The 13,573-nt window shown below is 42.7% G+C and overlaps 1 protein-coding gene across 1 annotated transcript in view; it reads right to left on the reverse strand.

Moving 5' to 3' along the window:
- Positions 1–469: 469 nt before the first annotated feature.
- Positions 470–13,573, reverse strand: part of LOC120309375 (cAMP-dependent protein kinase catalytic subunit alpha-like) — a 58,994-nt gene continuing 45,890 nt past the window's right edge. Inside the window, exons 7-10 of the mRNA XM_039346537.1 lie at positions 12,976–13,071; positions 12,706–12,828; positions 9,879–10,043; positions 470–2,576 (exon numbers count right to left, since the gene is read on the reverse strand). Of these exons, the coding sequence (XP_039202471.1) occupies positions 2,451–2,576; positions 9,879–10,043; positions 12,706–12,828; positions 12,976–13,071 (510 nt within the window). The 3' untranslated portion in view covers positions 470–2,450. The remainder of the gene's footprint in view (positions 2,577–9,878; positions 10,044–12,705; positions 12,829–12,975; positions 13,072–13,573) is intronic.

Consider the following 13,573-nt stretch of genomic DNA (forward strand, 5'->3'; position numbering starts at 1 on the left):
ACATTAACATGACAGTGTATATGAAATTCTAATATAGAAACTCAAGAATCTGACAATTCTGGGGTGCTCACATAAATTTTAGGTAATGGCCATGTTGATTTCACAGCCATTTGATAAATTGCCTCTTCCATTATCAATACTCTCCAGATTGAATTTAAAAGTTTCAAAATGTAATGTATATTTGATTACAAAGTAAATGCATTTTTCAAAAAGCTAATAATTTTCATTGACTGAGACTTAAAATTAAAACAGAGAGCATTCAATTCACATACCTTCAGTTATGTCAATTGGTTTTAAAGTTTTATACAAAGGGAGTAGGCTGTATCAATGGTTAATGAAAACTGCATCATGTGAGTTCCTAAAAGTTCCATAGCTTTTTATTTCATGTTATCTTTTAGCGACGGCCAACATGACTCAAACTCCTTACTGCTGTTTCCCATCTTATCTAAAGTTTAGGAATTAAACTTTATTTTTTTTAAACAAAACTTTATTGGTAATAGTTTCAAATATGTTTACAACAAAGCACACTGTTAAAGAGGAAGTAGGGTTTGTTTTTTTTCTCAGTGAAACAAGTTTTGTTGGATTACACAGAAGTGGTTTTTGCTTCTTCCAAGACTGGGAGCAGATGGCTTTAGGTCTACCTCTCCCCAACCTCACAGAAATGGGACTGAGGAGCTTCTTGGTGGGAAGGGATGATGAGAAGTTGGGGTTGGGGAGGCAAATAAAGCTTGTCTGATCCTAATAGCACTTCTGTGCAGATTACATCTTTCAATCTAAAGACGCCTGCTCTGCTCTCCAGCCATGGAAGGAGAACAGGAGAAACTTAAACTGTGAATTTAGAAAGAGTGTACTTGGAGTCAGGTAGGTGAAGACAAAATACAAGGAGGCATTGCATTGGAAAGGTGAAGGGGAGTATCAGAAAAAAAAATAGGACAAAACAACAAGCCTTCCCTCCTCATTGTTTGCGTCCAACTCCAACTGCTTCCGTCTTTTCAGAGAAAAGACTCTAAACAGATGCCACTTTATATTTCCAATCTCAACAACAGACCAAAACTGGTCACTCCCTTGTCTGCATGGCACAAGTGAATGGGTTTTGTCTATTTTGTTTGTAAATCTCACCATCTTTATTATCAGGGTTAGGTTTGCCATCCTTCTCTTGTTATCTTAGTATAAAACTAGAGCAGGTGTATAGAGATCTTAAGGATTGGAGTTAACGGAGAGTCCACACCCACAGATCCATGTATCACAACATTGAGGTTTGAGCTGGAAGAGAAAGAATCGTATCCAGCCAATGTGTCTTGCCAACATATTTCACTACGCATGTACTTTATCCCCATTTTAATTGCTACTAAAGGGGACAAACCTCTTCAGACAGTAACAAGTAGCTCATCTTTCCCAAATTCTGCTCGTTTCTCATCCATTCAAATACTCCAGCAGTTACCTTATGCAGTAGAACTGATCTTGGGATACATTTTAGAGGGGGTGAGGTTAGCTGAGGAGAAGGAAAAAGAATGGGCTTTGGAAATACACATTCAAACAATGTTTCTTCCCATAGTATTCCTGCTCCAGCTGCAGCCAGTCCTTGTCCCCCTTCAGCAAGTGTGAATATTATTGCCTCTTTCTTTCCCAAAACCAGGGACAAAGATTTAAATCAAGTGTAGAAAGAAAGAAAAGAAAAACCACATATTCTTCATGCTAAAATCCAGCTGTTTTTACAGAATTAAAATTCCTGCTGAATTTCATTTAACTGTGCTGGAAACAGAGCATATAAAAGCATTGCCCCCACCTAGACTGTTAAAACCTTTTTTTAAGCCAGTCAACTATGTCTTTAAACTTTTTCTTTAAAGTTAATAAAATGAGCCTTGGAAAGGGAGAGGGGAGGAAAGGGCTATTGATAAAAGGATAGGGTTGTCTCACAGTGGGAGGCGAGACAATTGGGTTGCAACCCATTTAATGCTGGTCTAAACACCAAAGTGTTGTGTGGATGTGTTTACTTTCTGCCTTCCCCAATTCCCTTCCCTTCTTTTTTTTTTTTTTTTTTTGCAATGGCCCATGAACCAAATCGTTAGAGATGGTGATGAATTACAAAGTATTCCCTTTCCCTTACAAATAAAAAGCCACCAAAAAACCAGGGACTGTCCAATTAGGGTTTGTGTATGGATTGGAGTCAATGTAAGCAGGAAGGGAATTTGTTTTAAAAACTGCCTGAGAGTGGCTCGAAGCCACCTTATAGCTTGCAGTGGATGGTGGATGGATGACATTCAGACTACTGTCTTTTCCACAGCTTCAAATGAATTCCCCTTTTCTCTCTTCTGCCCAAACAGATCCAGGTGAACCCCAACACTCTCCCACCTCCCCAAATTAACAAATAGGCAAGGAACTCTGGCCCCTGAGGCTGATCAAATCAAGCCCTTTCTTTTCCTGGGCACACAAAGCAAAGGGGGCTGGCCCTAAAATTCTGAAAACTCCTTGACGCATTTTTCAGTGATAGACACCCGGATCTCCTCTTCTTCATAGTCATCAAAGTTACTTGTGTCACCCGGTCCTTTGCACTTTGGTATAAAAGGAGCTTCCACCTGTGGAGGAGATAGCACAGTTAAGTATTATTATAATATGGGAACATGTCATCTCATGTGTTTATAATCAGTAGATCAATTATAACATGAGGCATGAAATAGGGCTACAACAGACATGTCAAACTCAAGGCCCGGGGGCCGGATGCGGCCCGCAAAGTGGTTTCATGTGGCCTGCGAAGCCATCCTGGAAACAGTGAGGGAACAGCCCCCGCTGCCTTGGCCTTGGCCCAAGCCAGCAGGGAGCCAATGTACAATTTTGTGGTGGTCATCTATGCTGAAACACATTCAGTCTTAGCTCCATAAGCCCCCCCCCTGCATGGCATGAGAGGAACACTGAGGCTCCTCCAGTGGACCATGCCTTGGCACTTGCCCCGTTCCCACCCCCTTCTGCTAGAGACCCTCAGATCTATTCCACTCCTGCCCAAGCCCCCACAGGCACTCTTGACGCGAACGATGTAGAGCTGGCCATGCCCACCCAGTAGACCACACCCACTCCATCCATGCCCACCCAGTAGGCCGCGCCCACCCAGTAGGCCGTACCCACCCGGCCTCCCAAGGGCAACCACAATGCTGATGCGGCCCTCAATGAAATTGAGTTTGACACCCCTGGGCTACAAGTTTGGTTATTAATCTAAGTAATGTTCTCATTTTCTCCCTCTTTAAAGAAGCACACAAAGGACAATTCTTGATCTTGACGAGAGAGAAAGCGCACCACCCGGTCAATTCTGTTGGCATGGTGAGTGTCAGATCCTCAACAACAGGTCTTTAACAACTTTTACACTCAGATGAATCCAATGAATACGAGACTAAATGTATAGATCCAACAAAAATGCTTATCTGTTTATCTATAAAACAGAGTTAAAGAGGCCCTGCTTCTCTATAGAAAAGAATAAAACACACAGCTGCTTAAAGCTATTTCTGCTTAGGCTAGGACACTTCTAATATTAATTACAGGATTGGGAAAATTTGCTTAACTTAGCTCCTGCACACTCATTGATGTAAGGGACATGCTTTGTTTTTTTTAACCAGGTAAAGAGGTAAGAATTCTCCACTATGCTTCAGCTCAGTCGGAGCTCTGCCTAACTCAGGGGTGTCAAACTGCCGGCCCACGGGTTGGACGCGTCATGAGGAAACTGCGCCCACCCCATTGCCGGCAATGGAGAAAAAGTTCAGATACGTTGCGCGGCGTGGCGTGACGTCACGAGTTCGACATGTCTGGCTTAACTCCTTCCATGTCTGCTGCTCAGCCATTTCTTCCCAAAGTAGAAGTTTATCAGCTGAGTCTCCCATTTCTTGTTTCTAGTTTAGGAAAAGTCAAATTAAAAATTCTCCAGAATTATTTGGGTTCTCCAGAATTACTTGGTTTTATAGGCTTTGTTTTAACTAACCACAATATGCTGATTGAGATACTGTGTTTTGTAAATTGTAGATTTGGGTTAATTTAATATAAAAAAAAACAATAAAACAAAGCAGGCTACTATGTCTTGCTAAGGTTAATACAAACCCTGGTCTAACACAATGTATAAACCAAGCCAATGTTTATAAATCAATCAGTAAATCTGAGGAGGGTCAGAGATGTAGTGGCAAATACAAGAACCCATTTATTTGTATCTAAAATAGTTTGTCATTTTCATGATCTTGTTAAGTCTTATACCACATGCAGAACCTTCCAGCCCATTTTACATCACTAGAATAACGAGTGATATTTGCTGGCAAACAATTTTCAGAAGGGGAATCTTTTTGCCTCTGCTTCCATTATCCTCTTCTCCTTCAAATAATTCACTTCACATAAATAACCATACAACTTTGAGCAATGATGGTGAATCTTTTGGGCTTGGCATGTCAAAAATGCGGAATATGGCCTAACTTGGTTCTGCTGGCATATCACGTCTCCCCCAAACAAAAGAAAACAATTCTCTATTTCTTTATTTATTTGTATCCCGCTTTTATGATTTTTACAAATAACTCAAGGTGATGAACATATCCAGCACACATTCCTATTTTCCCCACAACCATAACCCTATGAGGTGGGTTGGGCTAAGAGTGTGTGTGACTGGCCCATGGTCACCCAGCTGGCTTTTGTGGTTAAGATGGGACTAGAAGTCATGGTATCAAGCTTCTAGCTTGGTGCCTTAGCCACTAGATCAAACTGGCTCCCATTTAGATCACCCTGAACTGTGGCACTTGGTGACAGCACTGAGGGTGAGTTTTAAATAGAGGCCTGGGCTTCAACTTCAGCCCTAGTGCCATTGCTGCCACTCAAAAAAGCCACCTTACAACATTTTCCAATGATGGCGAGACTTGAGGAATAGCACGATTGTCCCCGCAGCTTACTATTTCCCAGGATCTGCCACATCCTCCTAGGCAATGTTCTCTTTTGACAGGCTTTTGGGCCCACGTAAGGCTGTTCTGGGATCACAAGGCCTCCGCTCTTGAAGTAACTTCAGAGAATGCTCTTCTGCATTTCTGCAGTGTCCAAAAAACATGAAAGCAGGCCCTGTTCTCAGGCAATTTTGGGAGGCTTCAGAAGCAACACAAGAGCAGAGCCCTCTAACAAGACTTCCAGAAGATCCGGAAGTCCCACCAAAGCACAACCCATTCTCTCACAGCCTCCATAGCTCCAGAAATCATAAAGAAGTCCCGTTTTTACACAACTTTTGGAGTCTTCATACCATGCAAAAACATGGCCCTCTCGCATAACATTTGCAGCCTCTGAAAATCACAGAACAGGATATGCTTCCAAGAATAGTTGTCAGCTGAATTCTGGTGCGTCACCCCAAATGTTGCCACCTGTCACCTTTGACATGTGTGCCATAGGTTCGCCATCCCATAACAATAAACAATTTAGCTGTATGCTTAAAAATCTTCTGTCAAATTGACGAAGGGCACTAAGAATTGTAGCGTGCCATAGCACTAACAACTTCGCACAATTAACTGACCTATTCCAAACCATGCACAATTCATAGAATTTACTGCAAATGCAAATTCAGGAAAAGCTGATTCGCACCCATCCTTCCTAAACGCACGGTAATCATTTTGTTGCATTACCACATCCACAGCCGTAATGCAAATTATATTATGAGCAAGTTGTATTACGAGCTCTACCCCAAATCCCATATATGTGCTCATTTTTCATTTTAAAATAGCAGCAGCTTATTTGCATTAAGTCTCTAAACTCCTAAACCTTGAAGATAAAGAGCGTCAGAAGATTGGTCCCCACGGTCTCAGCACTGGCATGACTTCCGTCTTTTGGACCTTCAGTGACTGACATATAGTCAAAAATTGTACAGGCCCTGCTGCCAAAAAACTTCCTTCTATGCCCTAAGTGGCAATTTGTAGAGGAAACTAAACTCAGATATGAAGATGAGCAGCCATTGATTGTTTAGCCCTTTCCCAGCTTGTTTCCCCTCCTGCTCTTGCCTTGTGCCTCTAAGGACGGATCAGAGGCTTTATCAAAGCATACAAGCAAGCCAGGAAACCACAAACAACCCATTTTGGCATCACCATTTAGAGTTAGACAACTCAGAAAGTCATAGCTGTAAATAATTCAAAAATAAAGTTTTTAATTAAGGTCTGCTGATTTAGAACAAGCCACTTTTTGTGAAATACTATGGAAGCCCTTGTGCTGATGCTAACTTGGTGCTTTAAGAAACTGCTCATTGCATCCACCTTTGTATATGTGCAAATGGCAGCCTTAAGCCTAATAGGCAATTGACATTAATATATAATAATAACAACAATAATAATAGAGTTGGAAGGGACCTTGGAGGACATCTAGTCCAACCCCCTGCTCAGGCAGGAAACTCTATACCATTTTGGACAAATGGCTATCCAGTCTCTTCTTAAAAACTTTCAGTGTTGGAGCATTCACAGCTTCTGGAGGCAGGCTGTTCCACTGATTAATTGTTCTAACTGTCTAAAATTTCTCTAGGTTGTTTCTCTCTTTGGTTAGTTTCCATCTGTTGCTTCTTGTCCTGCCTTCAGGTGCTTTGGAGAATAGCTTGACTCCCTCTTCTTTTTGGCAGCCCCTGAGATATTGGAACACGGCTATCATGTCCCCTCTTGTCCTTCTCTTCGTTAAACTAGACATTCCCAATTCCAGCAACCGTTCCTTATATGTTTTAGCCTCCAGTCCCCCAATCATCTTTGTTGCTCTTCTCTGTACTCTTTCTAGAGTCTCAACATCTTTTTTACATCGTGGTGACCAAAACTGGATGAAGTATTCCAAGTGTGGCCATACCAAGGCATTGTAAAGTGGTATAAATACTTCACGTGATCTTGATTCTATCCCTCTGTCAATGCAGCCTAGCACTGTGTTGGCTTTTTTGGAAGCTGCAGCACACTGCTGGCTCATATTTAAGTGATTGTCCACTAGGACTCACAGTTGCTACTATTGAACAAGGTACCATCTATACTATTCCTGTGCTTTTGGTTTTTCTTGCCTAAATGTAGAACCTTACTTTTTTCACCATTGAATTTCATTTTATTAGATAGCATCCAATGTTCAAATCTATTAAAATCCTTCTGTATCTTAAGCTTATGTCAAACACAAGGCCCGCCATGTGTTTCCATCTGGCCCGGGGACCTGCTCTGGAAACAGCAAAGGACTGGCCTGTGGCACCTCGGCCCGGCCCAGGCCAACTGGCCACTAATCTACAACCTGGTGTCAGTCATCAAAGCCAGAACGTGCTCAGCCTTAGATCCACAGGGCAGCCCTGGAACCAGCGATGGGTACTCCTGCTCTGTCCTTTGGACGCGCGCGCAAGCGGAATCCAGCATCCCTGCTGGCTGTCTTGCCCCACAAGCTGACTTCACCCAAGGACGCTGGCGCTGGTCGTCTCCTGTGTGCACACCCAGGGGCGGAGGCAGAGGTAGCGGAGCAGTTCCTCACTGGTTCCAGGGCTGCCCCGTGGATCTAAGGCTGAGCACATTCTGGCTTTGATGGCTGGCACCAGGTTGTAGATCAGCACCCCCCCCCACACACACCAGCATTTCCATGGCCCGTTCGCTGACCTAGCCTTGCAGCCATGAGGCTTCCCTTTCACCGGGACCGGCCCTGACTGCCTGTGTGGGATAGTGACAGCCGATGGTAGCATGGACACCGGCAGCACTAGCAATCTCTCCCCCTCCCATCACCCCTTTCTGAGCACGGAGGAAGGAAAGAGATGAGAATGGGAAGGGAGGGAGGAAGAAAGGAATGGAGGGAGGAAGGAAGGAAGGAAGGAACGGAGAGAGGAAGAAAGGAAGGAAGTGAGGGTGGATGAGTGGGAGGGGAAAAAAGGAAGGAAGGAAGGAAGGAAGGAAGGAAGGAAGGAAGGAAGGAAGGAAGGAAGGAAGGAGAGGCAAATTGGTTGGAAATGCCGCAGTTCACGCCGTTCTGCTTCAAATCTGGATCCGTCGAGACTTGGGCTCAAAGGAGAAAGCAATCCAAGTTAACATTGGTATTCTTGAGTTGTGAACTCTTAGGAAAGTATCCCCTCCTTGTGTGTTGCAAACAGCCATTTCCAGTGGGGAAAACAGGACAAAGCAGAATGGGGGAAAATATTTTCCTTTGCTATATTTTCATCTGAATTAGATCATGGTAAGGTCCCTAGAGGAGAGCCCTTTTAAGGATTATGTATTAATACAGCGGTTCTCAACCTGTGGGTCGTGACTCTTTTGGGGGTCGAACGACCCTTTCATAGGGGTCGCCTAAGACCATCGGAAAACACATATTTCTGATGGTCTTAGGAACCGAGACACCGCTCCTCTATCCGTCTCCACACAGCTTCGAGCTGGGGCCATTGCAGTGCCAGTTTCGTTTCCGTCGAGCATCTCCTAAGGGAGGCTGCGCTGCTTTGTGGCCCTTTCCGCGGAGGAGGCTGAACTAAGCTCTACTGGCGCTGTTGCCCTCTTGGCTCTTGCTCTCTCTCTCTCTCTCTCTCTCTCTCTCTCTCTCTCCCCCCGCCTGGGCGCTTCTCCAACCAGGCTGGGCGGAGCCGGCAGAGCGGCCTTCCTGCCCCCCCTCTCCGGCCAGCTGGAGCTGCGCAGGCCGGCGACCTTCGGAAATGAGGCGAGGACAGGCAAGGTGCGCTGAGCCCTGGGTGTGGCGGGTAAGTGGGCGGCATCAGTGCGCGCTTGGAGAGCCCTTAGGGTTGGGGGTCACCACAACATGAGGAACTGTATTAAAGGTCACGGCATTAGGAAGATTGAGAACCACTGTATTAATAGAAAAGCAACTAACTTACCTCTGTTCCTAAATGCTAAAGCTGTTGCATATAAAAAACAGAGGAGCTCTGATCAACTATCACAGCCCCCATTTTGACAGTTTTGCTGTACTTTGTCTGTGGACGCCCCACTAAATGGAAGCACGGGATAAACTGAGCCTGATTTGTTCTCAGTCTTTTAAGTGGCCACAGACTACTAGCAAAAGTGGCATTTGATCACAAGGCATCGGGAAATGTTTCCCCTTTTGCATTTGAGCATCCAAGAAGGGACAGGAAAGGAGAAAGGGAAAGAGGAAAGACAAAAAGAAGGAAAGAGAATGAAGAGGGAAGGAAAAAGAAGAAAAGGGAGAAAGGAAGGAAGGAGATTATAATGAGAGGGAAGGAGGGTTTGAGGGAAGTCCTGCCTTAGCACTTGCCAGGAGCAGCCCTGCTGCCTTTTCGCCATCCCCTTGTCCCCTCTTCCTGACCTTTCCTGGTGGTCTCCCATCCTATTGCTAAGGATACTTTGATTACAAAGCTGGGTCTCCTCACAGGGAGAGGGAGTGGGCCTCCCTCTGACCCATACATTTTGCCCTCACACACACACCATGAGCAGCTTGGCCAAGAAGAGCGACCCAATCAGCGGCAGCCTTGAGGAGGAGATAAGCACAGCCAGGCGCTCCCTTGGAAAAGGCTGGGCACTTGCCCTTCACTGCCCATGGCTCCGGGCAGCCTGCATCACTGGGGGTCCTCCACATGGCCTGAGAGGGACAGAAAGGCTCCTCTAGTGGACAAGGATATAGTGCTCATCCTGGTCTCGCCTTCTTCGGTTGGAGACGATGGATTCCCCCAGCCCTGCATGGGCCACCATAGGCACCCCCCGACACGAAAGATGTTGAGCTGGCCACACCCACCCCCGCTATGCCCACCCCGGCCACGCCTACCCCGACCCCTCAAGGTCAACCACAATCCTGATGCAGCTCTCAATGAAATCGAGATTGACACCCCTGTTCTGGAGTATTGGTTATTCCTTCCAGTTTGGTGTCATCTGCAAATTTATGTACTAATACTATTTACTCTTTATTTTAAAAAAAGCCTGTTGGCTGCAGTTGTTTACCTTCCGTTGGTAGATGGCAATCCAATCAGTGGTTGCAAACCACTTGTGATTCTTGATGTCGTTGACTCCATTTTTGAGGTTGCCAAAGCGTTTGGTGAGGTCTACCTGTAGCAGGTTACGCAACAGGTCCTTCAGATCTGAGCTGAAGTGGGATGGGAAGCGGACCTGGATGCAAAAAATCCAAGATTTTCTTCTGTCTCCAGAAAGAAATCTCAAAGCTATAGAAACAGGGTGGGCAGTATGATATCTCATATGCTATAGCGGTCTATTCCCAAATTTGTGCCCTCCAGGAATACTTGGAATGATTAGGCTGGTGGAGAGCACACTGTAGCTCAAGACATTAACACACTTTTGAAATTAAAACATTTACCACATAACTACAGTTCTAGGTAGGTTTTTCATATATCTTGTATTTGAATTCCCAAAATCTTATTTTTACGAGAATTTCTACCTCTCAGGAACTTGAAGATGGGAAAAGTACAGATGTATAATAAGAATTACTGACACAAGAGAAGCAGAAGGGTTTAAAAAAAAAAAAACCTAGCAAACCATATATGTCTTTTGGGTTGTTTTTCAAAGTGCCCTGCTTCTCAAAAATCTTCTAGCATAAAACTCTTATAGATTGCCAAACTATTTTACAGAGTAGGATTTAGTATTTAGCTTTACATCAGGGCAAGCAGAGGGCAGATTGTGTGGCTTGAAATATTCCCGACTCCCAATTGACTGATAAAAGTCTAACATTATACTACTGAAAAAATAATTTATTTGCTTGGAACTATACAAGCATTGTTAAGTACTAACATTCAAAAACAAAAGAAAATAAATATTTTGGATTCAGGGTTCTTAAATCCAAATGTGTGTTTTGAGCAATTGGATCTTGGATGTCAGAAAAGTAAAACAAGATAAAGCAAAAATAGATTGTTTATATCTGAGTTTGGCCCATCTTTTCTCTTTTTCAAGTAGGTAGACTCTAATGGAGAAAGAGTTGCATCAAGGCTAATAAGTTAAATGCCTTAAGCCAAGTCTAATTTATGCAAGTCATTAAATTAAGTATTTGCCTACCTAATGCATATAGCTGGAATATTTTTAAGAAACATCTGACATATTTGTAGAAGTTGGTTACTTGATTCATTAACTTAATTTGCTCCTGCAATAAACTAAGACAGTGGTTCTCAACCTTTTTAATGCCGCGACCCCCAACTGGTCGTAAGTCGAGGACTACTCAACCAGTCGTAAGTCAAGGACTACTCAACTGGTGCAGCACCGTTTGCAGAATGGGACTTTTGGCGGGCTCAGCAGGGCAGAGACAGCCTGGACAATTCCTATTGGCTTTTGAAAGCCAATAGAATTAGACTCTATTCAAGAGAGTCTATTCTATTGGCTTTCAAAAGCCAATAGAATAAAAGGGAGTAGCACAGCTAAGGAAAAGGGGGGAAAAATGGCGGACTGCGTTGTTTGGCGACCCCGGTGAAATGGCTGTTCGACCCCAAATGGGGTCCCAACCCACAGGTTGAGAACCACTGAACTAAGATGTCATACATAAGTATCTGAGCAAAATGAAAAGGGTTTTTTTCCCCAGTTGAGAGAATAACTTAACCAAAAATTCAACTGACTGGGGTTGTGGCAAGGAACTGTGAGGAGAACATTGAAAAACAAGCTATAGAAAGATAAGAATGTTTTACATCTTATGCACTTCCTAATGCACATCTGCATTTTCTCCAAAAATATTTTTTTTTAAATTGAGAATATAAAATGCAATTCAGAGGAGATGACATATAGGAGACTCTAACATAAAAAAGAAACTCTTTCACTGATTAAATTGAACTATTACAGTTCAAAAGTACAGCACAAAGTTCTGATATATTTTATATTAACCCAACAAGTTAAAAATAATATTACATGTCCAGCCACAATGCTTATGTTGTTATTTGTAAAAGGAATTAAAACTATTTCTAAAATTTAGGACACTGCTTTGCTGAAGGACACTGTAGGAATATGTAATACCTGCATGAATTTCAAAACAAAAGCAAATCAAGACAATGGTCCACACTAAATGAAGCAGTACACCTAATAAAACATTATCCTTGATTGCTTTTCAATAAAGGTAAGTTTCCTTACAGTAAGAGTTGTGTTGAATGGTTGAAACACTTTAACTTTTGGCTTATATTCTGCCTCAAATGGTAGCTGGTATCAGAGGTAATATTTTTTAGAATAACGTGCATAAGCAGGGCCCTTTGAAGCTTTTTCAGGAGAGTGGTAAAGGAGGGAAGAAGTCAAAAAAAGTTAGATGCAGATGATCAAAAAATTAGCATAAGAGTTTTGTTTTAGTAACAGTTGATAGTAGAATTTTTTTTGCCTAGGATTGGAGTTTCTTTTCTATTTAGTTCTTCCAAATGAAATCCTGAAAACGCACACCTTTATGGTTACAGTTACAGTAAGACTATCCTTTGCCTGGTTTTATTCTTTTAAACATTATGCAGAAAAAGAGGAGCCATGCAAATTTTCATACATTTTGTTACTACAGTGAAAGCTGTTAGTAATGCCAAAAAAGTTAAATTCAAAATGTTGTCAAAAGGAATAGTTTAAAGGTGCCCACTCACAATTTACAGAACTACAATTATTTTAGCATTTATTTGGTAGGGAAAAGTTACATCCAAGTTTTAGTGAGCATTATAAATGTATATATATATATTTTAAAAAATTATTTAACCTACACCCAAGGTAAAGTCTGGATTCTAGTCTATGTAAAAAAAAAAAGACCAATAACATACAACAGGTAGGTGTAATATCTTGCATGCAGCAAATAAGGCACCGGCTGAAATATTACCTTCCCAGAGACAATTTTCTCATAGATCTGAATGGGCTGGTCTGCAAAGAATGGAGGATAGCCAGCTGCCATCTCATAGATGAGGACACCAAGTGCCCACCAATCCACTGCTTTGTTATAACCCTGCAACAGGAATAAAAACTCAAATCACAACTAGAAGAAGGGGAATATTCAAAGAGCTGGGGGGAGGGGCAGATCACCGAGCCCACCCCCAGTTTGACCAGGCACAGAACCTCAACATACTGTCCATGGAGAATACAGATCACTCACCTTACTCAAAATGATTTCAGGAGCCAAATATTCTGGAGTCCCGCAAAGAGTCCATGTTCGGCCTTTCACTCGTTTGGCAAAGCCAAAATCTGTGACCTGAAGGTCAATTTTAAAAACAAGAATTGTCAGCAATAAAGATGGCGGGGTGGAAATGTACGTTAAACACAAATCCAACCTGGGTAAAGGGAAAGTTTAGGCCAGAACAGATAGATTAAGGAGATTTGTTTTGCAAAGATCTCTTAAGAGCCAATGCCAAGATTTGTAGTATTAGATAAAATGCTATACAGTAACTAGTTATTCAGAGGATATTCAGTTAGACCTGGGGTCTTCAAACTTGGCCCTTTTATGACTTGTGGACTTCAACTCCCAGAATTCCTCAGCCAGGCACGCTGGCTGAGGAATTCTGGGAGTTGAAGTCCACAAGTCATAAAAGGACCAAGTTTGAAGACCCCTGAGTTAGATAGACTGTTGTTGGACTGATATATTTCTATTAATCGAATACAAATAATTGGAAGATATGTATCTGGTTTTTTTGTCAGCAATTCTATTACATTTATACAAAATTGCTTAAGTGTAGTAATATTCATTTACTTATACA

The sequence above is a fragment of the Crotalus tigris genome, unplaced genomic scaffold (assembly GCF_016545835.1).
Source record: "Crotalus tigris isolate CLP2741 ecotype Arizona unplaced genomic scaffold, ASM1654583v1 scf7180000018005.443694, whole genome shotgun sequence".
Classification (NCBI taxonomy): domain Eukaryota; kingdom Metazoa; phylum Chordata; class Lepidosauria; order Squamata; family Viperidae; genus Crotalus; species Crotalus tigris.